Raw genomic sequence first — 25,567 nt, forward strand, 5'->3', positions numbered from 1 at the left:
GTTGAGTACATGGTATGTAGTTAGAATACTGTGTAATTTTATTTCTAAATACATGGTATTATTCGTTTGGAATTGTTCACACTTCATTTATAGTTAATTATTATAATGATTACTATGACTTGGGGTCCTGTATAAAATTTTGGGAAGTGACAATGCTAGAGCTGTAGTGATCTATGGTTCTATACTTTTAATCTGCAAAAACTTCTACAATGATGCTTCCAAACACTTTTTGTGTGTTAAAAATATTTACATTGATGAACCAGAAAGATGCCTTCAAACCATGCCACCATCGACCTAGAACACTAGAGAATATACTGAAGAAATTCTTCTTTGTAAGCACTCGGGCTTTAAGTCCCAGAATGACAGGAGCAGCCATGATGCACCCTACTTTATACATGAAGGTATGGATCCTTAAGTCATCAATCTTATCTTTATACAAAAGGGATCTCAGTTTTAGTTTTATGCCCAGGGGCACACCATTTGGCTCTAGTAAAATTATTTTCGAACTCTTTGCATTCGATCACTCTGACTATAGGTTAATGGATTTAATTTCATTGACATAGCTCCATTCCTGTAAATTGAATTGCAGTGTCTTTTTTTTGACTTAATGGACAACAATACTATGTGCAGTGACGCCGATGTTTGGAGCAGATGATAAAGGATGATTGTCAGCCCAATGTGTTGACCTTCAATGCTGTCATCAATGGCCTCTGCAAAGCGGGCAACATTGAGGAGGCCAGGAATATGATGACTCAAATGCTGCTCAGCCGTGGGAAAGCTGATGTCGTGACTTATAGTACCATTATCAAAGGTCTCTGTGCAGACGGGAAGATTGAAGATGCCATGGAGGTCTTGAAGGAGATGACGAAGAAGGAATTGTGTCCAAATCCCATCGCTTATGGGAGTATAGTCTCTGGGCATTGCAGTAGAGGCACGGTAAATGATGGTATCAAGGTTTTTGATGAGATGCTTGAAAAAGGACTTGTGCCAAATATTCGAACTTACAATTTACTAATCAGTGCTCTTTGTGAGGAAGGGGAGATGATAAGGCTAGAAATCTGTTGAATCAAATTCCCACAAAGGGCTGCATGCCTAATTTTGTTGCTTTCAACACTGTCCTGTGTGGGCTTTGTAATGTCAGAAGCCGAGGAGCTTATGAAGACAATGTTTTGTAAAGGTCATCCACCAGATGCCACCACCTATACTGCAATGATTATGGGGTACTGCAAAAAGGGAGATGCAGAGAAAGCTCTACACATTTTCGATGAGATGTCACAGAAGGGTTTTAGTCTTGGGCTTGAGAATGGCTCTGCTGTTATTGGTTGGTTGTGCAAGGAAAGCAAGGCTTCAAAGGCAAAAATAGTTCTGGATGGAATGTGCAAAATGGGAAATGCACCTGATACTGCTATCTATACACGTGCTGCATGCCCTCTGTAAAGAGGATATGTTGCATGAAGCAATGCGGTCCTTGATGATGTGGTGAAAAATTGAGGGGTGCCTGATCTTGAAACATACAGGCATTTTTTAAAATGTGGATGTGACAAAAGGTTGTTGTGGAAGGTGTTGTTTGTATATGGGAAATTTCTTGATCATTGTGTATAATCCTAATGTTGATAGATATGTCTACTAAGTGGTTCCAGTTAATGGAGGATTAATTTGAGCGTTCAATATATTTTTATTCTTTATCAAAGTATTCTTGTGTTGTATTTGTGTTCTTCAATTTATGCCTTACGGCGTTTCCTTTGCAGCATTTGATGCAAATGCTAGTATATATTTTATTAATGAATGAAAAATTGAATGATGTTACAATTTCCTTTGTGACGATTTTGTATATAGGCATTGACTAGTCACAAAGGTGACGACCCAGGTCTTTCTTAACCTAAAAACCCTTCATAATTAATAATAATTACAAATGATTAAATAATTTATTTTTATTTTTATTATTATGATTATGCATTATTTATTCATAACTATCTCCTAAAAAATCCCTTTGATAGTTAAATGAATTAAAGCCTAACAAGAATAATCTTTCATTTCCCCTTCCTCAACTTTCTTTTTGTTTTAGTTCTTTTGTTTTTAATCATTTGTTTCTCTTTTTTTTTGTCTTATTAAGCTTTGATATTGCATTAATTTACGTGGTTTGTTGAACTTCATAAATTGTCAAATATATATTTCTTTAAAGAACCAAGTATTACAACCATTCATTAGTTCGGATCCACTTCATATGCCACCTTTCCATTGAAAGTAATTTTGAATTCCAAAAACTAGGAAACTAATCTGGATCAATGCACCAATTTTCTTCATTGAAATGTGGCTTATAATGGCTACCCTTGCATCAACTTATTATTGTCAATAACCTCCTTCACCGTTATAGATCCTTGACTATCTTTTGTTCATTGGATTGGAGATGTGTGACACGTCATAATCTCTAATATTCATATAGTCCATATCCTTCTCTTGGTGTTACGAGATAAAATCTCTGGGACTGGGGTTGGTAGCCCCAACATAGAAAAAGTAAAATATCAACAAAGAAAACTTAATCAATCTGAACATTCACTTAGAATTCACAAAGTAGAACATGGGTACTTATCGGTCGGTCCTGCGCTTGATATAAATATTGAAGGGTTCAAAACCTCGTTCTTCCTCCAAAGGTGCAAACCTGCAACACAAATACAAACTGGAGAGTAGAATGAAGAATTCAAAGCGGACAAAGAGAAATATTCTTTTTTAATCCATCATTTGTACAATAAAACAACATAATCATAGCATATGACCAAGTTGGAATGGAAAATGAGATTCTTTATTGAAATTTGTGGTAGCGGGGTAGATACACTCACTTGATCCTAGCTACAGGCACCAAGTGGAATCTTCATACGAATCCTCCCTTCTCGAGCGACTGAATTTATCCTCCAACAAAGCTACATGAGAGTCAGATATAGGAACTCAACACCACAACAAGGAAACTAAGGTTTCCTGAAGCAGGGGATGTGCTTAAAGACACAAAGAAAACATACTTAACCTGGGACAACTTTGTTAGAGTTTGGATGTGAAAGCAAATCATGACTTCGAGGACCACTCAAGGTGCATATAAATACCACCATCAATTGGTTTGGGTGGTTATGCCATGGGTTGGAGTAGGTGGATTTCTGGTCCAACCCATAAATCGCACATGAAAAAACGCATTATATATATATATATATATATATATATATATATATATATATATATATATATATATATATATATGGGTTTCTTTGGGAGTACCCATGTATATACATGTTTTACATTTGGTCAGCTTTTGTATAGAACTTGAAAGAACCCTTTTAAGTTAAGGTCAAGATTGCATAGGGAAGAGCAAATGTTGCCTTTCCCAACAAGTGTATCTAGTGACATTCGAGGCAAAAGGTGTTATAATAGATGTCCCCTAATGTATGAGGTTAGAAGGGGGTTTGATGGTCGATATACATTATGTATCCACGTATACACACAAGGACACATCAAGAGGGTTTGGGAAAGAAAGCATGGCTACCAATAAAGTACACTATGGATCCATGGTGATGTTTTTACAAAAATATTGTCAAACATTTTATAGCGCGCATATTAGGGACTAGTAATATTTGTGCAAGTGTATCTTTGTGATTTGTGAGTTTTTATTTTGTTGTTCTCTAATATTTGTATAGTTATAATTTGTGCACATATACAATTAACAATACTTAACACATCTATAAAATATAAGAAATGAACTCTCACAATTTCGTATTTTAAGCATGATTTTATCATATCTATTGTGAAAAATTGTCTAATAAAATATAAATGCAAAAGCCTCTAAAAATATGTTATATTGTTTTTTAATATTATATAAAAAGAATAAGATTCCTTCCATTTCAAAGATCAACAATATATCATATTTATTATTTATACTTATCTTATAATTATTATTTATAATTATCTTATAATTATTATTAGATTTCATTCGACTATTACCCATATATATCATTAACATAAAAATATATTTCCTAAATGAATAAAAGATTATATAACATCAAAACTCTTACTAAATAGTATATTTATCACGTCAGAATACATTTACATAAAAATTAAAAATTATTATATATTCATAGAAAAAATAATCTAATAATAAAAAACAAACGAAAAATAATATGCGTATATATTCTATGTTGTTTTTCAAGAAATGAAATTACTTTAGAATGGGAGGTGAAATTTTTAAATCTTTTCAAAATAATAAGTTACGTGATGCTTTATATTTCTTTAATTATTTTTCCAAAATATATATTTTTTTTCAATTTAATATTTATTTTTGGTGTAAACATCCCAAAGTTAATGGTGCAAAAAAATTATGAGAATGTTTATCATGTGAACGACACTAAAGTGTTAAAAAAAAACGAAAAGAAAAAGAGCAATTTAAGATTTTTGTTGATATAACTATTTTTAACAATTATTAAGGAAAAAAAAAAATTAAAATGCAAATTAATAATTAAGTCTTACTTGTATTTTACCATGGATTTCTTTTACTTCTAATCTTGTTTTATCTAACTAACTATTAATTTCCTTTTCTAACATAGTTCAGAATAATTTGATATAAAAAAAACACATCCAAATAATATAATTAGAATGCTTATTTTTGTTTTCAATTTTATAAATAAGTACGGAAATATTTTCTGGTTTGTTTTCATGATATTTTTAATAGGACATGGTTGTGAGAAATAAGATAAAGTTACAAATTTTAAGAATTTCAAATGTATTTTTGTTTTTTGTTTTTTTATGTTTATTTATTTGTTTTATTTGTTTTTATCTTTTTATTATAAATTTTTTCATATAAAAGAAATAAGTTGATTTGAGTGTGTAAGGGAAGAGAAACAATGCTAATCATATATTTAGAGTTAGAATTGTTTAATATAACACTTATATTTGTTTAGTGTATAGAGGGACATTTTACAATTTATATGATGGTGATGTGTGATTATGTAGGTGCTTACCATGGTGATATATATCTATATTAAAATAAAAATTAAATGTTCTTTAAATAGAAAAGCAATGTCAATTATAGTAAAAAACAAAAATGAATATGGATGTTTAGTTAATGTTAATTAAAATCATTCCATTTGTTGTTGATATTACAACCCAATGTGGTAAAAATATTTCACTTGCTCTTAATCATAAATAAAATATTTTCATTTATGAGCACATGACATAATATCATTTATATGAACTTTAAATTGATGAAGTAATTAGAAATTTAAAAACAAAGTGAGTAAAATGTTTAAACTTTATACTTTTCAAAAATATTTAACACAAGATTTAAATAAACTATTTAAAAATCTATGTTAATTAATTTATGTTCAACTTCATATATATATAGAAAGAAAATGTTAATAGAAAATATTTTAATCTCCTACATTAAAAATATTGAATGTACAAAAAAAGTAATTCAAAGTTAAAAAATTAAATAAAAATATCAAGTACTTCTTAATAGCAATAATAAGAAGGAGATGTGTAATTCATTTAATTCTTAATATAAAAGTAATGTGGTACTTCAAAATTATTCATAAAAAAATAAATAAAATAAAATAAAATAAAAAATCAATGTGAGACATCAATAAAATATTTTAAGTAATATTCATGTATGCTTAAAATATATTAATAACTAAAAAAAATTATCATTTTAATGTGGACAATGTAATTTATAAATAAAATGTCTCATTGTACATGTTATGTAAAATATTTTAATGTCAATTATGTATATATTATATATTGTTTTAAAAATTTGTGTATATATCTTATAAAGCAATCGAAAAAATGAACTTTTATGGTTAAAATGTTTGAATTAGTTCACTATTTTACATTTTGGTCATTTTTTGGGTATATTTTTTTGTCAATTTTCTTTGAAACCCAACAAAGAATTTTTGGACTTGTAAGTTTAAATTATGTATTGTATATAGCATTTAAAACTAAAATTTAAACAATGAAAAAGTATACATTGTATATAGAGAGAGGAGGGGGAAAAAATTGCGCTCTAAAAGAGGTTTTCACCTAAAAAGATTTGATCCCTCTTAAGGCATGCTAGATCCATCCTTAAGAAGGATCTATACTGATAGAAATCTCAAGCTCAAGTATAGTTTTTCTATGAAGAAATTGTTTCTAAATTTGTTTTTTCTAACTTGCCAATAAAAATTTAAAATTTTATATTTTATATTCTTTCATCTTTTACCTATTATTTATACTATTTTAAATTTATATATGTATTTATTATTATTATATCATAAAACTTATATATTTATGCTAATAAGCATGTATATTTTGGAATATGCCTATTCAAATTTTAATTTAATTACCAATAATTATTTGGTAGATAGTAGGAATTTAAACTCCACAAAATATTATGTAATATGTTTACTAATAGTTATATATTAAAGGTTGAAATTTATTACCAAAGTAGTTATGGTCTTTCCACCTTTTTAATTAAATTGGTTAATTATAAAAAAAAAGACCATATAAACAAGTGTCATATGAAATGAATTAAGACATATTAACATGTTATATTAATAAATCATGATATTAGTCCATGATATTGAAACAAATCATATTTACAAATTAAAAATATATATAATAAAATTAAACTAAATCACTATAATTAAAAAACTTATTACATATTTAAATCTATATATATCTAACTCACATATTACTTTTTTATTTTTTATATCAAACTAAATATTTTTTTTTTTAAATTATATTAAAAAAGAACAACAAAATTAAAACAACCCCTATTAAATACTTTTATACTTCATTTTTATTAATCAATCCACACATACACATTTAAATATATATAATTGAAATAAATTAAAAAACAAACAAACAAAATTTTATATTTCATATTTTTAATCAAGACTCATACTTATCGAAATACATACAATCTCAATGAGTTAAAAGCACATAACTTTCTAAAAACATAACAAATAAATTTACGTACCATTCATATTTTAAAACATATCAAACAAAATAAAACATTTATATTTCATATTTAACAAAGATATTTTTTTGCCAATCATTTTCCATTCAATAAATATTTTAATTATGTGTATAAATAATATTTTTTTAATTATGTGTATTTATTTTGAAATAAAGATAATTTAATTATTAATAATTATTAAGTAAATAATTGAATTTTAATTTCTATAAAATATTTTAGAATATTCTTAATAGTATAGATAAATTAAAATTTAAAATTTATTTCTAATTTTTTTTTTTTTTTTTTTTAATTAAATTGATTAATTAAAAAAATTGTTATATGAAGAGGTGTCATATGAAGTGAGTTATGGTTTTTTCAGGGTATATGGTAGTGATAATGGATGGTATTGGCCCATGATATTGTAATAAAACATATTTACAGATTAAGAATCTTCATAATAAAATGAGGATAAATCGTCATAGTTAATACCATGCTTAATACTTGGTACAAGCATGGTATTAAGCATTTGATTTTTCCTTTGACTAGGTACTACTTTGTTTTTACCAAAAATTAACATTATAGATTGAATTTCATTATTTTTTATTAATATTCAAAATTATTTACCTGTAATATTGGTTCAAATCTTATTCTATAATAATTGTTTTCGATACTCTTATGACATTTTCATGCATTCTTCGCCCCTCATAGTGCCACCTTGCCCACAATGTATTCGAACATGGCTATAGTTCTGGCACATTTGGCGTTCCGAGATGACACAAATGATGTCACTCTACTTATTTTTTGACGTATGTAGATGAACGAAATTCCCAAATTTAAAACTAAAACTCTACTTTGGATCATAATCTAGCCAATAATAAACTTGTTGATCTCAAACAACATTTAGCAAGAAAGCAAACTTACTAATGTAACTTGGACGATGAATGTATTTTTTGACGTATGTAGATGAACGAAATTCCCAAATTTAAAACTAAAACTCTACTTTGGATCATAATCTAGCCAATAATAAACTTGTTGATGTCAAACAACATTTAGCAAGAAAGCAAACTTACTAATGTAACTTGGACGATGAATGTACAGAGTCAAATACATCATATTCTTCCCATGGTCCAAGGTAGTTGGTATTGTGATATCGCACATCAGCAATCAGTTCCATGTATTGGAGCTTTGAGCAAATCGAAGCCGTTATGCGATATCGCACATCGGCAATTGGAAGTGAAGTGATATTGCTCATCGACGATCGGAAGTTTCAAGTTGTGACACATAATAAAAATGTTGATACGATATCGCCGAAAGGGTTTTGTTATATGCATTGCGTTATGTTACAAAAATATTCCAAAGTATTATTTTATCACTCCATTAATAATTTATTATTCAAAGCCTCCGTTTAACTTTGGTTCAAGATAAAAGGATTAAATGCATAGGATAATAAAAGTCTTGGACTCGTGGGCTATTTGATTCAATTATTCTAAAAGAAGCCAACAATTTCACGGTTGGAAAACACTCGCCTAATTGCCTTCTCTACCTCCTCTACAATCACCAACTCATTCTCATCCACCTTCGACCACTTCTTCACTTCCACGCCCATATTTAACTCCCCTACCACTAGAATAAAATTCGCAAAATTATTTGAATGCAGAAGCCAAAGAACCGGTGGAACCCCAATGTTGATGCTCTCCAATGTTTAATTCCACCCAAAGTGAGTTACAAACCCTCCTGTGGCCTTATGTGACAAGATATCAAGCTAGGGCACCCATTGTCTCACAAAAAACCCGTGTCCTATAATCCGACACTCAAATCCTTCCGGACGCAGTTTGAGGCATGTCGTTCCTTGAAAGAGGATCTTCTGATTGAAATCCTCCGATTGTGGTGCTCCAAACCAAATCAAAGAAATCATATCAATGCTTTTTATTATGTGCCACCACTCGAAATTCTGATTTCTGATGTTTAACTCTGATCTCCAACTCCAACTCCAATCTCCGATATGCGATGTGAACCTCCAATCTCCAAAATGCGACATGGACCTCTGATCTCCAATATGTGGACCCAGCCTGTTTTCTTTAATAACTATTTAATTATTAAATCACATCTGCCTATATCGAAACTTTTTTAATAGCACCTCCAATAAAATCCCCCGATAAAACCAAAGCTCCAATTGTCGATATGGTTGCGTACCTGACTGGCCTTTATCATAATGTTTTAATGTGATATCGCATATGCCACGTCACAACTTTCCTATCACAAGTTTTGCAAGCATGTCATGTTAAAACCTCTGATAATATCATCCAATGAGGCCTAATCTTTGATTGTGATACGCTTTTTGGAATTGACTACCCTTATTATAGAATTTTAAAATGTAATTTCGCGTTCGTGCATCAGAACCTTCATATCGCAGCTTTGCAGGTCATGTGATGTTAAAAGCTCTGATTGCGATATGTTGCGGACCCAATGGATATATCAAAACGATTTTATTGAAATATCGCATCCGCACTTTCGGTGTGGTGACAGGTGTTGCCCGGATATGCCCCCATAGGACCCCTAAAAATGCAAAAACTACATGACATGTGGCCTTCCTCACTGCCATGTCACGGTGCCATCATCCACCACGTGTCCTTATCAGAGCCAAGCTTGAGCTGCCACGTGAATCTTATCAGGACTAACCAGATGCCACCACACGTCATTATTAGAGCCAATCCTAAACCGCCACTCGTAATTTATCGGAGCCAATCTTATGTCATCATGTGTCCTATTAGAGAAGAGAGAAAAGGACCTACCCTCCTTTGGTTTTGCGATGAAATTCTTTGTTAAACTTCTTCGGTGTTCCCTATGGTTTAACACGCAATCAGAACTTTTCCATGTCACAACTTTTAAAAGGTTGTCACCTTCAAAAGCACTAATTGTCAATATTGCGATGCTTCGATGTATTAGACCTCTGATGTTTGGGACCTTCGATATGCAAGCCCTCTGATTTGTGATCGTCAATATCTCTGATGTTGCAATCGCAGATATTCATTCACCTCCAATCCTCGATAGGCATTCACTTCAACCTCTGATCTCCAATATGGACTATAGGAAAGCTCCGACAAAGCAGATGCGATATTATATTAGAAACGTTATGATAAAGCCAGTTGGGTCCGTGGCCATATCGACAATTGGCAATCGAAGGGACTTATCGTAGATGCCATTAAAAAGTTCTGATAAAGTGGTGGATGTAATTTAATAATAAATAATTAAATTAAATCAAGTCGAGTCCATATATCGCAAGTCGGTGATCGGAGGTCCATATCGCATCGGAGGGCCATATCACACATCGGAGATCATAGATCAGAGATCGGAGATCAAAGATCAAAGTCGGAGATTAGAGATCATAGTTTTGAGTGGTGATGCACAATAAAAAAATGATGATACATTGTGAAAATCCTCCTTAGACCTTTGTATATTGTCCTTCTGCCTTTGAAACTAGCGAAATAGCTGCGGAATCATACACTTTTTTCTCTTTGTATGGTCTTATCAGAGTAGTTTTCACCTTAATGCTTCACAGATACCTCCCCAACCCCTTGTGCTCTGTTCCTTTAACATTTATTAGTTGGATATCCTCGATATCATAAGTCTTGGGTGCATTTAACAATGGTTGTATTTTATTTGACGAAGTACCCACATATCTTGTAATTCTCCTACGCTTAAGTATATCGAAGAATCCCTATCAGATTTTCATTATGTGTCTCCACTCAAAACCTCTAATATCTGATATGAAATAAGTATTCACCTCGATCATTGATATCCCTAAAGGCTTCTGCTCTGCTCCGATTTGTCGATATTCATCCATCTCCGATCTTTTGTTGCTTGATAGAAGTGAAGACCTTGACCTGAATTGTCATGTGCCATGTTATTGCTGCAAGTGTTTATCGCGAAAATTTCCCTTGTGCCTCCTTTTAATATTTTTTGGGTTTCCGCCCTCCGATATCCTTAGTTCCCAATACTGAGTTGTTATTTCACGTGTCAAGAGGGCTGTGACCATAGGAAAATATATCGAAATTTTTATGAAATGAGAGACTTTAGTTGTATTGTCACTTTGAATTGCGTGGGGTGTGACCTTTGCAATATGCCTAGCCCTTGGGTTTAGGCGAAAATTACATGACTGGGACCTAGGGACTCAGGGTCAAAACCTTTAGGAGCTTTAACCCTATGGCTGGGACGAAGGCTGATTCTTTGAAATACCACCTTAATGTTTGGTCCTTTGGAACCATAATTCTACTTATAATAAATATTCAGGACTTGGTGAAAAAAGGGGGCAAATTGTTTGGAATATTGTGTTACAAACAGTCCCCATGTGTAACACATGATACCACAGCATATGCGCCTAGGCCTTTTATAATATCAAAAATTTCTAATCGATGATTTTATAATGCTACATTTTCACCCCCCACCAAGACTTGTGATCTCCAATATGCAATAGCCCTTAGTTTTCAACCCCGACCTTTGGTTCTTTGAACTATTTGTGATCATGGGCTAACCCCCACATCGGATCCCCTTAATCGAAGCATTTCAATCGGCGAACTTACTTTGATGCAGTGACATTACTTAACCTCCAATCACCAATTACCGATTTGATGTCACCCTCTACCATGTAGCTTATCCAATGCTAAGTTTTTATTTCATGTCTCCAGAGCGTTGTGACCATAGGCTAATATATCGAAAATTTTATGAAATCAGAGCTTTTAGTTGTATTGTCACTTTAAATTGTGTGGGGTGTGAACTTTGTGATATGCCTAGCCCCTGGGGTTTAGGCAGAAACTACATGACCGAGGTCTAGGGACTCAGAGCTAAAACATTTAGGAGCTTTAACCCTTTGGCTAGGACGGGGGCCAATTCTTTGAAATACCATCGTAATGTTTGGTCCTTTAAAACCACTTATAATAAAGATTTCGGGAGTTGGTGAAAAAGGGGGCTAATTCTTTGGAATATTGTGTTACAAATAGTCCCCATGTGTAACACATTGAACCATAGCATATGCACCTGGGACTTTTATAATATCATCACTTTATAATTAGTGATTTTATAATTCTGCATTTACACTCCCCCCAAGACTTGCGATCTCCGATATGCGATAGCCCATGGTTATCAGCCCTGACTTTTGGTTCTTTGAACTATTTGTGACCGTGGGCTAGCCCCCACATTGGAGCCCCTCAATCAGAGGATTTCAATCGGCGCACTCACTTTGATGCAACGACAATTCTTAACCTATGATCATCGATTGTTGATTTGAAGTCACCCTATGCCTTGTAGCTTATTGGAACCAATCACTGCGGTGAATAAAGAACATGATCAAACCTTAGAATTTAGTTTTTGTTTGACAAAACAAGGTATTTCGAGGCTTACAATGCACATCTTATGATCTCTAACTGTTGGATTTCATTGATTTTATGTACATCCACAATTTTCTATAAGTGTTTGTACAACAACGTATGAATTCCCATGAGAAGGTGGTATCCCAAACAATGTTTTGATAGAGTTACTAGATTAATGACGAAATATTCATTTACAAGCGATTATTATATGATTAACCACTAAGGGTAGTGATTGCATTTTATTGTGCATATTTTATCTCATTAAACAAGATGAGTAAAGAATAAAGGATGACTTTGAACTATGCACTCTTATAAAAATAAATCAAGAACAATAGACATATTAAGAAACCATAATGAAAACATAATTTCTACTGTGGAAACCCGAATGGGAAACATAACTTTGACTGGGGCTTAGCTTTACATTTTGACAATCTATAGTACAAGTAGATTGTGGTTTTTTATGCATCTTTGTTGTAGCAGAATTCATCCAGAAGACACAAACTGTGTAATAGATATTTTTTTAATGAATGAAAAGTTGAATGATGGTACAAATGCCTTCGTGATGGTTGCATATATAGGCATTGACTAGTCACGAAAGTGATTGGTCATGTCTTTTTTACCATAAAATCCCTTCACAATTTATAATAATTAAAAATGATTAAATAATTAATTATTACTATTATTATTATTTATTATTACTTGTATGAATGACTTATTCATAACAATCTCTCTTGGCTAACAAAACTCACTTTTACAGTGAAATTAATTAAAGGCTAACAACAATAATCTTTCATTTCCCTTCCTCAACCTTATTTTTCTATTTTCTTTTATATCATTTATTTTTCCTTTTCCTTTTGCCTTATTCAACTTTTATATTGCATTGTTTTATGTGGTTTTTGGACCTTCATAAATTGCCAAAATTTTCGTATAAGCACCAATTCTTACATCCATTCATTAGTTCATATCCACTTCATATCCCACCTTTCCATTGAGAGTAATTTTGCATTCCAAAAAATAGGAAACTAATATGGATCAATGCACCTATTTTCTTCTTTGGAATGTGGCTTATAATGGCCACCCTTGCATCTATTTTTTGTTGTCATTGACCTCATTCACTTTTATAGCTCCTTGGCTATCCTTTTTTCATTGGATTGGAAATGTGGGACACTTAATCATCTCAATTTCCACTGTCCACACCCTTCTCTCGATGTTATGAGATAAAATCCTTGGGGCTAGTGTTGGTAGCCTTAACAGATAAAAAGTAAAAGATAAACAAAGAAAACTTAATCAATCCAACAATTCACTTAGAATTCACAAAGTAGGACATGGGTACTTATCGGTGGGTCCTATGCTTGATATAAATATTGTAGGGTTCAAACCCTCGTTCTTCCTTCGATGGTGCAAAATCGCAACAGAAATACAAACTACATAGTAGAATGAATAATTCAAAGTGTACAAAGAGAAACATTCTCTATTAATCCATCATTTGTACAACAAAACAACATAAACATAACATATGAACAAGTTGGACTAGAAAATGAGATTCTTTATTGAAATTTGTGGTAGTGAGGTAGTTACACTCATCTGATCCTAACTAAGGGCATCAAGTGGAATCTTCATCCAGATCGTCCCTTCTCGAGCCATTGAAGTTCTCCAACAAAGCTAGATGAGAGTGAGATAAGGGAACTCAACATAACAACATGGAAGCTAAGGTTTCCTTAAGTAGGGGGTGTGCTTAAAAACACTAGAAACAACAAACTTTATCGGTGACAATTTTGTTAGAGTTTGGATGCGAAGGCAATTCATGACTTCGAGGACCACTCAAGGCGTGTATAAATACCACTAGAAATTGGTTTGGGTGGTTATGCCATTGGTTTCAATAGGCGGGTTTCTTGTCTAACCCGTAAATCCCACTTGAAAAATCACATTATATATATACATATATATATATATATATATATACATATATATATATATATATATATATATATATATATATATATATATATATATATATATATATATATATATATATATATATATATCTAAAAGCATATGTGGGTTTCTTTGGGAGTACCCATGTATATACACATTTTACATTTGGGTGGATTGTGTATAGAATTTGGAAGAATGTTTTTGAGATAAGTTCATGGTTGCATAGGGAAAAGTAGATGTTGTCGTGCCCAAAAAGTGTATCTAGTGATAGGTGAGGCAAAAGATTCTATAATAGATGCCCCCTAATGTATGAGGTCAGAAGGGGGTTTGATGGAATATACACATTATGTATACATGCAAGGACACATCAAGAGGGTTCGAGAGGAACTCACCAAATTTGGGACCAATCAATACTTGCAAAAGGAACTAGAAATAAAACTCATATCCAAGTATATTGTTGATCCATGATGATTTTTTTACAAAAATATTTCCGAACATTTTACAACGTGCATATTAGGGACTAGTAAGATTTTCACAAGTATGTGTTTGTGATTTGTGTGTTTTTATTTTGTTGTTCTCTAATTTTTGTTATAGTTTGCATACATATGCAATTAACAATATTTAACAGATCTAGTAAATCGAAGGAGAAAAAAACTTTCACAAATTCGGATTTTAAGGATGATTTTTTCATATTTATTGTGACAAATTGTCTAATAAAATATCCATGGAAATTTACAAACTATTAATACTTTTGAATTCAAAGACCTCCAAAAATATGTTGTGTCACCTACAAACCAATCAGGCTTTTTATTGAATATGATAAAATTATTTTTTAGTATTATATAAAAAGAATAAAATTCCTTCCATTTCAAAGATGAAAACCATATCATATTTGTTATTTATATTGATCTTATAATTGTTATTAGATTTCATCCAACTATTACTCATATATATTATTAACATAAAAATATATTGTCTGAATAAACATCCAAAAGGAAATTTTTATATAACATCAAAAATCTCATCAAATAATACATTTATCGCATAAAAATACATTTACATAAAAACTAAAAAATATTATATATTCATAGAAAAATATTTAGTTATTTTTCTAGGATATTATTTTCAATTTTATATTTACAATAGTGAAATTTTGAGGTCTAAAATGGACCTCAAATAAAAAAGGTATAACCAAAATCAAATTTATAAGAACCAATAAAATTCAAAATGTACAACCAAAATCAAATTTATAAAAACCAATAGAATTCGAGATGATGATGTACCATGCGGATGGTTCACCATTTTTAGATTAAAAAAAAAAAATATTAAAAAAAAAAACCTACTTGTATTCACAACTTATCTCCCTAGAGTTTCAGTCAAATTTTAATCAGGAGAACTCATTGGATGCATTATTTAATTCCTCATCCAAGGAGTACCCATGTTGCATACTTTCGATGTAACCTGCTACATGAAAAATGAGAATACATGCAAAATGTAACTGCAATCATGTTTTTTTCTCGTATTTATCTTTTTTCATGTAGCATGGTCCATCGAAAGTATGTAACATTGGTATTCTTTGGATTAGTAGTTAAATTATGCACACAATGAATGCTCACACTCAAATTTGAGTAAAATCGTAGGGAGATAAGTTGAAAAAGAAGTTTTTGCTTTTTTTCCTCTATGATTTGATGATGTAACCTAATCTTATTGTATTATTTCCACTATTATTTTATAATATTCCTTATGATGCCTATTTTAGAGCTCAAAATTTCTCATTAAAAATGTTAATAATGCAAAAAATATATATGAAAATGTTTTAGATGAGTATCATTTTTTTCCATTATATATAAACTTACCATATGAACAACATTAAAAGATTTTTCAAAATCAACAAAGGAAGTAACTTAAGATTTTTAATTTTAATAATTATTTAAAAACAATAAAAATGCAAATTAATGGTTAAGTCTCACTTGTATTTTACTTTTTTGCCTGTAGCTCTAATCTTGTTTTATATAGCTAACTATTAATTTTCTTTTCTAACCTAATTTAAAATAACTTGATAATTAAAAAGAGCATCCAAATAATATAATTAGAATGATTATTTTTGTTTTCATTTTTATAAAAAAGTATGGATGGATTTTCTTATTTGTTTTTGGGGATATTTTTAATAGGATATAGTTTTTCTGGTTTTTTATTGGGATATTTTTAACTGGATTTGGTTGCGATAAATAAGGATAAAGTTACCCATTTTAAGAATTTCAAACTGATAGTCTCCCATGTTTTTTTATTTTTTATTTTTTATTATAAATAAATTTCTATATCCTTTTTTTAATTTCATATAAAGGAAAGAGATAAATATGTTGGAAATAATACTGAGGGGGGGGGGGGTGAATCGGTATTAGCAAATCAATAACTTTTTATTTACATACTTAGATTCATATACACTAACTTCAGTTAAGGGAACCCGCGTGTACACGCAACTGTGTCTAATGCAACTAGCATATATCCAGTAAACTTATGATTCAGTTAATCCATTAAATGTTGATCTTTAATCAGTGCATCGAAACTTCATTAACCATATGAATAGTAAACAGGTGTAGTAAAACAAAATAGATCATCACACATGAACACCATGATGTAAGGTGGAAACCCAATGTGGGTGAAAACCACCTGATGTAATTCGTCTCTATCTTCTTTTAATAAGAAACTTCTTTTTACAATATTTCTGTACTGGTGTAGTCTTATACCAGTACGCAGGCTTCTACTTGCAGAAGGCTACTACCTTCTCTCATTCTCCAGCTTCTCCTAGAAGGGAGCTACAACCCCCTTAGCTCTTGTTTAGCTGATGTACTAATACGTAGGTGCTGACCTATAGAAGGTTACAACCTTATTTCTTCCTCCAGGTACCACATTTCATAAATTTTCAAACTGGATACTCTGGAAAACAACATCATAATCTGAAGACCACATTTCATCCAATTTTCATACTGGACCCATCAACAACATTGAAGCCCAAAATCAATCACAACTACAATACAACTATTGCATCAACCAATCACCCAATACTGAATCACTGAAACCCTGTCACCAAAATAGAGCAAAACCCAGAACTCTGCAACAACATTCAGAGACAACTGTATCACCAAAAATCATGTACTAGAGTGCATACGCTACTTGGAAGAGCCGAACCACCATGTATACGCAACTTCACCAAAGCAAACCAGCGTATATTTCATCAAATACTTACTTATAACTTCACTGCACTTCCCGACTTTAGACATACCCAGATCATTACATATAAAAGGATAATACGTGTGTTAGCAACCAGATCTAGTCCATCAGATCACATAAAGATAAGTCATTATGATCCTGATCCATTATTAGATCTCATCCATCAACACTGAAGCTAATCACAATCAACCAATCTGAATATGCAGAATACTGTCACCAGTAAACAGTCACCAGAACAACTAGAACCATTTGTAACTTCAAACATCATAGTTCATATGGTATACGCTACTTAGATGTATCTAACCTGCATGTGTACGTGCTTTTATCAAAGTCAACAAGCGTATACATCTGTAAATATTCATTCATAATTTGCAACTATTCCAGACTTGAGTTAGATCATAATATTTACAGAACATTACATGCGTCAGTATACAGATCTAGAATAAGCATGATCAAACCATATAGAGATGATTCATTCCAAGCCATAAGATCCCGATCCATCATTAGATCTTTTCCTCCATCAACCGCTGAGATTCCTCCTTGGCTCAGATCAAGTAAAGCATCATAAACCCATAACCTGCATACTGGATCTCACACTTCATCAGATATTTGAGACTTTCTGAGTATCTTTGCCTAATGATCTTCTCCTCCTTTTATAGTCTTAGGCCTTACTCAATACCATGGTCCAAAACCACTTAGAACCAATACCTTGGTCTAAATACCTGGAATCAATACGTCAGACCAATACTAAAATACCATGGTCCAAATACCATGGAACAAAAATTTAGTTTCCGACATGTATGCGCTTTTCCTTGCGTGAAAGTGCGTGTATATGCATATGCGCCTTCTGGTCAATGAACCTGCATGTATACGCAGCTTGGTCAAGGTAAACATGTGTATACCTCTTTTTCTTTCATTTTGTGAGCCTAAACTATAATTCAATACTGTTAACCTGTAGTATTTTTATCTTCATAATCAAGGACAGCACCAATATCATAATGTTAACTTGCTGCACTGCGAACTGTCATTTCCTTTGAACTGCCATGCATCACATCTGTTAACACAACTACCATGTATTAATGTAACATCTGATATCTCTTATGGAGATTCTTCTAGTTACCATGTATAAGTGAGTTGTTCTGCTACAAGAGGGTTGCCATCAAGTAGTACAACACATTCATCATAATGCCAACAATCTCCCCCTTTGGACTTGATGGTAACGACAACACCAAGTCACTCTCCCCCTTTGACATCAACAGCAAAGGGTGGACCAAGATCTTCTCCCCCTAAGAGCAGAAGACTTTCATATCTAAATAGATAAATATTAATCATGCCCCCCCTAGGCACATGTTGAAGTCTTTGATTGAACTCCCCCTTTGTTCATGCTGAGATGTACTATATCATCCATACTCCCCCTGAGCACATGCAGAGTCTGAAAACATTTTCAAGAAAATGACTCTATAACTCAACTATGTGAGTTTGACCTTCCTATCGCTAATGACTCATACATTCATTTTCCTAACCAGGTGGGGATAAGCTTGACTCATCCACCAACCAAGTGGGGATATACCAGATACCAATTGTTTATACATGACTGAAATATTACATCATCCTTCCCATGCATAGTGGGGGTACAAATTACATCATATGACTAAAAGGTATTCATCAGACAACTATAATAGACGAAGACAAACTATTACATCATGAGTCTTGATATGGCCTTTACATTGAATGATATACATGACATTTATAACAGAGACCAAATATCTAAACAAGACCATGATAGTCATCAACAACTATCATACACAATGTATGATCTACTCCATAGCCATCTGTCAATAGCATCCAGAACAGCAACATGTATATGTCCATTAGTGTAGATATCATCAACATGTAACAAGGTATGTATGCATATAGATATCAACTCATCCTTTTGAACATTATCATAGCCTTCCATGAATGAATTCTCCATATGTCATACAAAATCGTTCACATTATATCATATGTGAAAAACACCATAGTCATCACATCATCATCAAGATCTGCATGATCTTTTATACCATCCATGTATCATCACTCGAGAACATCCCTCATCTGATAAGCATCAATCAACATATGTGAGTATCAACCTATCATCATATAGGTAATGCAATATTTGAGTAATCATCCATGTATCCAGCATACTGTATATAGCACTATGTATCTTGAGCTCAAGATCTTTTGTCAAGACTTCTTGATATCATCAACAGCAACAATCCTCAACCATGTGAGAGCCAAGAACTATAGGAATCCTGCATCATAACTATATTATATGATCTTTATGCATATGACGACAATAGCATATGAGTGACTCATCATCAAGTAATGAAGTTGTGTATTCAAGCTTTGTACTTCTCCTTATCCTTATGAAGATCACCATGTAAGCAACATATATGCATCATCAGAGAATCAACCACAAATCTAATCTGAACACCAACTATGTAACCCCAAGAATCATATGAGATTTTGTCATGGACAACTCATAACCATATCATAACAAGATGTATCATAAGCATCATCACTAAGGACTTCTAACCATAATGCCAACAATGCATTATTCAAAGCATATGCTCCCCCTGAACCTGTGCCATCTATTTACTGTCAGATCTGATCATGCATATATCAGCAAGAAGTATCAAGGCATCATCATCATCAAGTTAGGATAAAAAACACTTCTAAACATCTTATGAGTATCAAGACATTTCCACACATCATCAGCAGATTGTAACCATTATCAAACAGAGCAAATAATGGACTGAATCATATCAGGCCCTTTTTCCTGAGTCTGTATTATTGCATTTCCTCAAATTATCATATACGCGACTGTGCAATGTCTCACTCGTGTATATACGCGACTTCTCTTCATGAAACTTGCATATGAGATTTAGAACACTGATGTTTCACACTTTCATCTCCCTCTGAGTCTGTCATGTCTGTGCATTGTGTTGTGCCACCTCTTTCTGACTGTACTTCCTTTTTCTTCCATATCTTCAAGTGTGATGATGTTTTCTCCTTTTGGTATGGTGCTCGTACTTTGTTCCTGCATTCCTTTGCTATATGTCCAAGCTTGTTACATGCATAACATCTCATATGTTTCATATTCCTTCTATAGAAGTCAATGGCTTTGTGACCAAACATATTGCAAGCAAAGCAGTATCCCTTAAAATACCTGGAACGTGATGATCTTTTTGTGTGATGGTCTTGAACCATTCTTCTTCTACATCTATCTACCACATGTCCATAATTATGACATACAACATTCAACGTTATTCATTTGAGGAAATGACCGACTATCACTTCCATAGTTAGGATTAAAATATTTTCTTTGTTGTTGATGGGATTGACCTCTCATCTCCTTGTTGAGCATTTCAGATTTTGCATTAGATTTCCTTGTCTTACTGTGTGAACTAGATTCACCTTCAATAGATTCATGAAAACCAAGACCAGTTTTGATAGCAGGAGACCTTTGACTACTAAGAATATCATCCAAGATCTTAGTACTATCTTGATCCTAGTCTTCTAATTTATCTTTTAGAATATTTACCTCAACCTGATGTTGCTCTTCCTTTTCAAGATACTGCTTCTTCATGTTCCCTTCAGCTTTTCTTCCTTCTTCCAACTAATGTCTTAATTCAAGAACTTCGTTTTCTTGTTTTTCAATAGCTTGGAGTAGTTCTTTGTTCTATTTATTTGATTCTTCAAGATCTTATTTTAGCGAGAGGATCTTAGCCTCAAGACTTTCATAGTAATTGGATCTATCTCTGAGTTTCTTGATTGTTGTGCTCCTTTCATTTACTTCATTTCTTAATGATGTCACTTCATCCTGCAACTTTTGACATTGATCTTCCTTTTCCTTGAATAGCTTCCTTACCTTGTTTCCTTCCTCTAGTTGAGCCTTTAGTTTGGGAACTTCTTCTTTGGAGACACATTCCCTTTTGTGCAATAGATCTTGTTGATCTATAATTTTGTCTGTAAGCCTTTTAAATCTACCTCTATTTGATATCTTTCTTTCTCACCCGTAAGAGCAAATTCAGTTGTTTCGCTATCACTTTCATCATCTGCAAATGGATGGAGAAATGTATCACCAAAGGATAACAGATTCATACCTGATAGTAATTTTGCTTGTTCATCTTCATTCTGAGGTGATTCTGAATCTAAAGTGTTGCTTCCACATATCCCCCAATCAATTCTTCCACTGTCATAGTTCCTCTGAGATGTCTTCTTCTTCTAAGGCGCTTTCTTCTTTAGCTTCTTTCCTATTGTTTTACGGATCTCCTTCAAGCGATCAAGCTTCTACCAAAGGACCTGCTCTGATACCAATTGTTGGAAATAATACTGATAAGGGGGGGGGGGGGGCGTGAATCAGTATTAGTAAATCAATAACTTTTTCATTTCCATACTTAGATTCATATACGCTAATTCAGTTAAGGGAACTCGCGTGTACACTCAATTGTGTCTAATGCAACTAGCGTATATCCAGTAAACTTATGATTTAGTTAATCCATTAAATTTTGATCTTTAATCAGTGCATCAGAACTTCATTAACCATATGAACAGTAAACAGGTGTATTAAAACAGAACAAATCATCACACATAATAAGTACACATGAACACCATGATGTAAGGTGGAAACCCAATGTGGGTGAAAACCACCTACTGCAATTCATATCTATCTTCTTTTAATAAGAAACTTCTTTTTACAATATTTCTGTACTGGTGCAGTCTTATACCAGTACGCAGGCTTCTACCTGCAGAAGGCTACTACCTTCTCTCATTCTCCAGCTTCTCCTAGAAGGGAGCTACAACCCCCTTAGCTCGTGTACTAGGTGATGTACTAGTACGTAGGTGCTGACCTATAGAAGGCTACAACCTTCTTTCTTCCTCCAGCTACCACGTTTCATAAATTTTCAGACTGGATACTCTAGAACACAACATCATAATCTGAAGGCCACATTTCATCCAATTTTCATACTAGACCCATCAACAACATTGAAGCTCAAAATCAATCACCACTGCAATACAACTATTGCATCAACCAATCACCCAATACTGAATAACTGAAGCCCTGTCACCAAAACAGAGCAAAACCCATAACTCTGCAACAACATTCAGAGCCAATTGTATCACCAAAAATCATGTACCATAGTGCATACGCTACTTGGAAGAGCCGAACCAGTGTGTATATGCAACTTCACCAAAGCGAACCAGCGTATATGTCATCAAATACTTACTTATAACTTCATTGCACTTCCCGACTTTAGACATACCCAGATCATTACCTACAAAAGGATAGTACGTGTGTTAGCAACCAGATCTAGTCCATCAGATCACATAAAGGTAAGTCATTATAATCTTGATCCATCATTGGATCTCATCCATCAACACTAAAGCTAATCACAATCAACCAATCTGAATATGCAGAATACTGTCACCAGTAAACAGTCACCAGAACTCAGAACTTTGCATCAACAACTAGAACCATCTGTAACTTCAAACATCATAGTTCATATAGTATACGCTACTTAGATATATTTAACCTGCGTGTGTACGTGCTTTTACCAAAGTCAATAAGCGTATACATCTGTAAATATTCATTCATAATTTGCAGCTATTCTAGACTTGAGTTAGATCATAATATTTACATAACATTACATGCGTCAGTATACAGATCTAGAATAAGCATGATCAAACCATATAGAGATGATTCATTCCAAGCCATAAGATCCTGATCCATCATTAGATCTTGTCCTCCATCAACCGCTGAGATTCCTCCTTGGCTCAGATCAAGTAAAGCATCATAAACCCATAACCTACATATTGGATCTCACACTTCATCAGATATTTGATACTTTTTGAGTGTCTTTGCCTAACGATCTTCTCCTCCTTTTATAGTCTTAGGCCTTACTCAATACCATGGTCCAAAACCACTTAGAACCAATACCTTGGTCTAAATACCTGGGGTCAATACCTCGGACCAAATACCATGGACCAATACCAAAATACCATGGTCCAAATACCATGGACCAAAAACTTAGTTTCCGACATGTACGCACTTTTTCTTGCGTGAAAGTGCATGTATACGCATATGCACCTTTTGCTCAATGAACCTGCATGTATACGTAGCTTAGTCAGGGTAAACATGCGTATACCTCTTTTTCTTTCATTTTGTGAGCCTGAACTATGATTCAATACTGTTAACCTGTAGTATTTTGATCTTCATCATCAAGGAAAACACTTGTATCATAATGTTAACTTGTTGCACTGTGAACTGTCATTTCCTTTGAATTGTCCTGCATCACATCTGTTAACACAACTACCATGTATTAATGTCACATTTGATATCTCTTGCGAAGATTCTTCTAGTTACCATGTATAAATGAGTTGTTTTGCTACAAGAGGGTTGCCATCAAGTACAACACATTCATAATAATGCCAACAAAATAATGCTAACCACATATTTAGAGTTAGAATTGTTTAAGATAACAATTACACTTGCTTATTGCTTCACATTCTATAGTCCATATGAAGGCTATGAGGGCAATGTGTGATTATGTTTGTGCTCATGGTGGCGCATGTCCCTATTAAAATAAAAATAAATTATTCTCTAAATAGAAAAGCAATGTAGGCTATAGTAAAAAAATAAAAATGAATATGCAAGTTTAGTTAGTTTTAATTAAAATCATCATAAAACATCAATAATCTCAACCTCATTATGGTCACTCCATTTGTTGATATTATAACCCAATGTAGTAAAAATATTTCACTTACTCTTAGAGTCATAAATAAAATATTTTGATTGATGAGCACATGAAATAATATAATTTTATATCAACTTTAAAAAGAGATAAAGTAATTGGAAATTAAAAAACAAAGTGTGAGTTGGATGTTTAAACCTTATACTTTTCAAAAATATATGCAAGTTTAGTTAGTTTTAGTTAAAAGCATCATAAAACATCAATAATCTCAATGTCACTATGGTCACTCCATTTGTTGATATTACAACCCAATGTGGTAAAAATATTTCACTTGCTCTCAGTGATAAATAAAATATTTTGATTCATGAGCACATAAGTAAGATGTTTAAACCTTATACTTTTCACAAATATTTCAACGCATGATTTAAATAAACTATTTGAAAATCTATGTTAATTAATTTATGTTCAACTTCAAAGAAAATGTTAAAAGAAAGTATTTTAATGTTGTATATAATAAATATTAAATGTACAAAAAATAAGTAGTTGAAAATTAAAAATAAAAATAAAAATATCAAATACTTACTAATAGCAATAATAAGAGGGAGATGTGTAATTCATTTAATTATTAATATTAATGTGCCATTTAAAAATATTCATAATAATAAAAAAGTTTCAATGTGAGTCATCAACAAAATATTAAGTAATATTCATATATGCTTAAAAATATATTTATAACAAAAGAAAAAATCATCTTAATGTGGACAATGTAGTCTATGCAATAGGATAAAGTCATTAATAATTAAATGAAAATGAATTCAAACCATAAATATTTATTTAATATATGAAACTTAAAAAAAATTAACATATATTTATTTAATTATTATATAATTATTTTAAAAATAAAAACCAGTGATATATATTATCTAATATTTATTGGTTATTACAAATTTTAGTTTAAGCTCATGAAAATGAAATGAATTTTAACAATTTAATTAAATTATAGGGAAACAATTATATAATTTTATTTAATATAATAAGAAATAAAAAGAATTAATAATAAATTAAAATGGTTACCAATTTAAACAACAAATAATTAAGTAAATAAAACAAATTCATTCCTAATATTTATATTTTTTTAAGGGAAAACCTATTTTTTTAACAGATATATTTGGCAAGAACAAGTACCCTTTCAAATATATTTATCTACACTTTATGTAGAAAATATAAAACATTATAGGTAACCTTCTCAACAAAAACATTGTCATTATAATAAAACATTATTATTGTGGTTGCTTAGGGTTATATTCTCCATAGCCACCATCCATCATTATAGT

At 32.1% G+C, this 25,567-nt stretch overlaps 1 protein-coding gene and 1 pseudogene across 1 annotated transcript; one reads left to right on the forward strand and one right to left on the reverse strand.

Annotated features, from left to right (window-relative positions):
* Window positions 1–328: 328 nt before the first annotated feature.
* Window positions 329–1,409, forward strand: LOC149200071 (uncharacterized). The gene is made up of 2 exons (XM_089399514.1): window positions 329–401; window positions 631–1,409. The coding sequence occupies exon 2, from the start codon at window positions 652–654 to the stop codon at window positions 1,063–1,065; it is 414 nt and encodes a 137-aa protein (XP_089255640.1). The 5' UTR covers window positions 329–401; window positions 631–651; the 3' UTR covers window positions 1,066–1,409.
* Window positions 1,410–19,662: 18,253 nt separating this feature from the next.
* The window catches only part of LOC149200072 (uncharacterized), a 65,044-nt pseudogene continuing 59,139 nt past the window's right edge, over window positions 19,663–25,567 (reverse strand).

Source organism: Pinus tabuliformis, chromosome 2_1 (genome assembly GCF_031772625.1).
Source record: "Pinus tabuliformis cultivar Carrire ecotype Pingquan chromosome 2_1, CPIR1, whole genome shotgun sequence".
Taxonomy (NCBI): Eukaryota; Viridiplantae; Streptophyta; class Pinopsida; order Pinales; family Pinaceae; genus Pinus; species Pinus tabuliformis.

Coding starts and splice junctions, on each gene's coding strand:
- LOC149200071 (XM_089399514.1), top strand. CDS start 652: ATGATAAAGGATGATTGTCAGCCCAATGTGTTGACCTTCAATGCTGTC.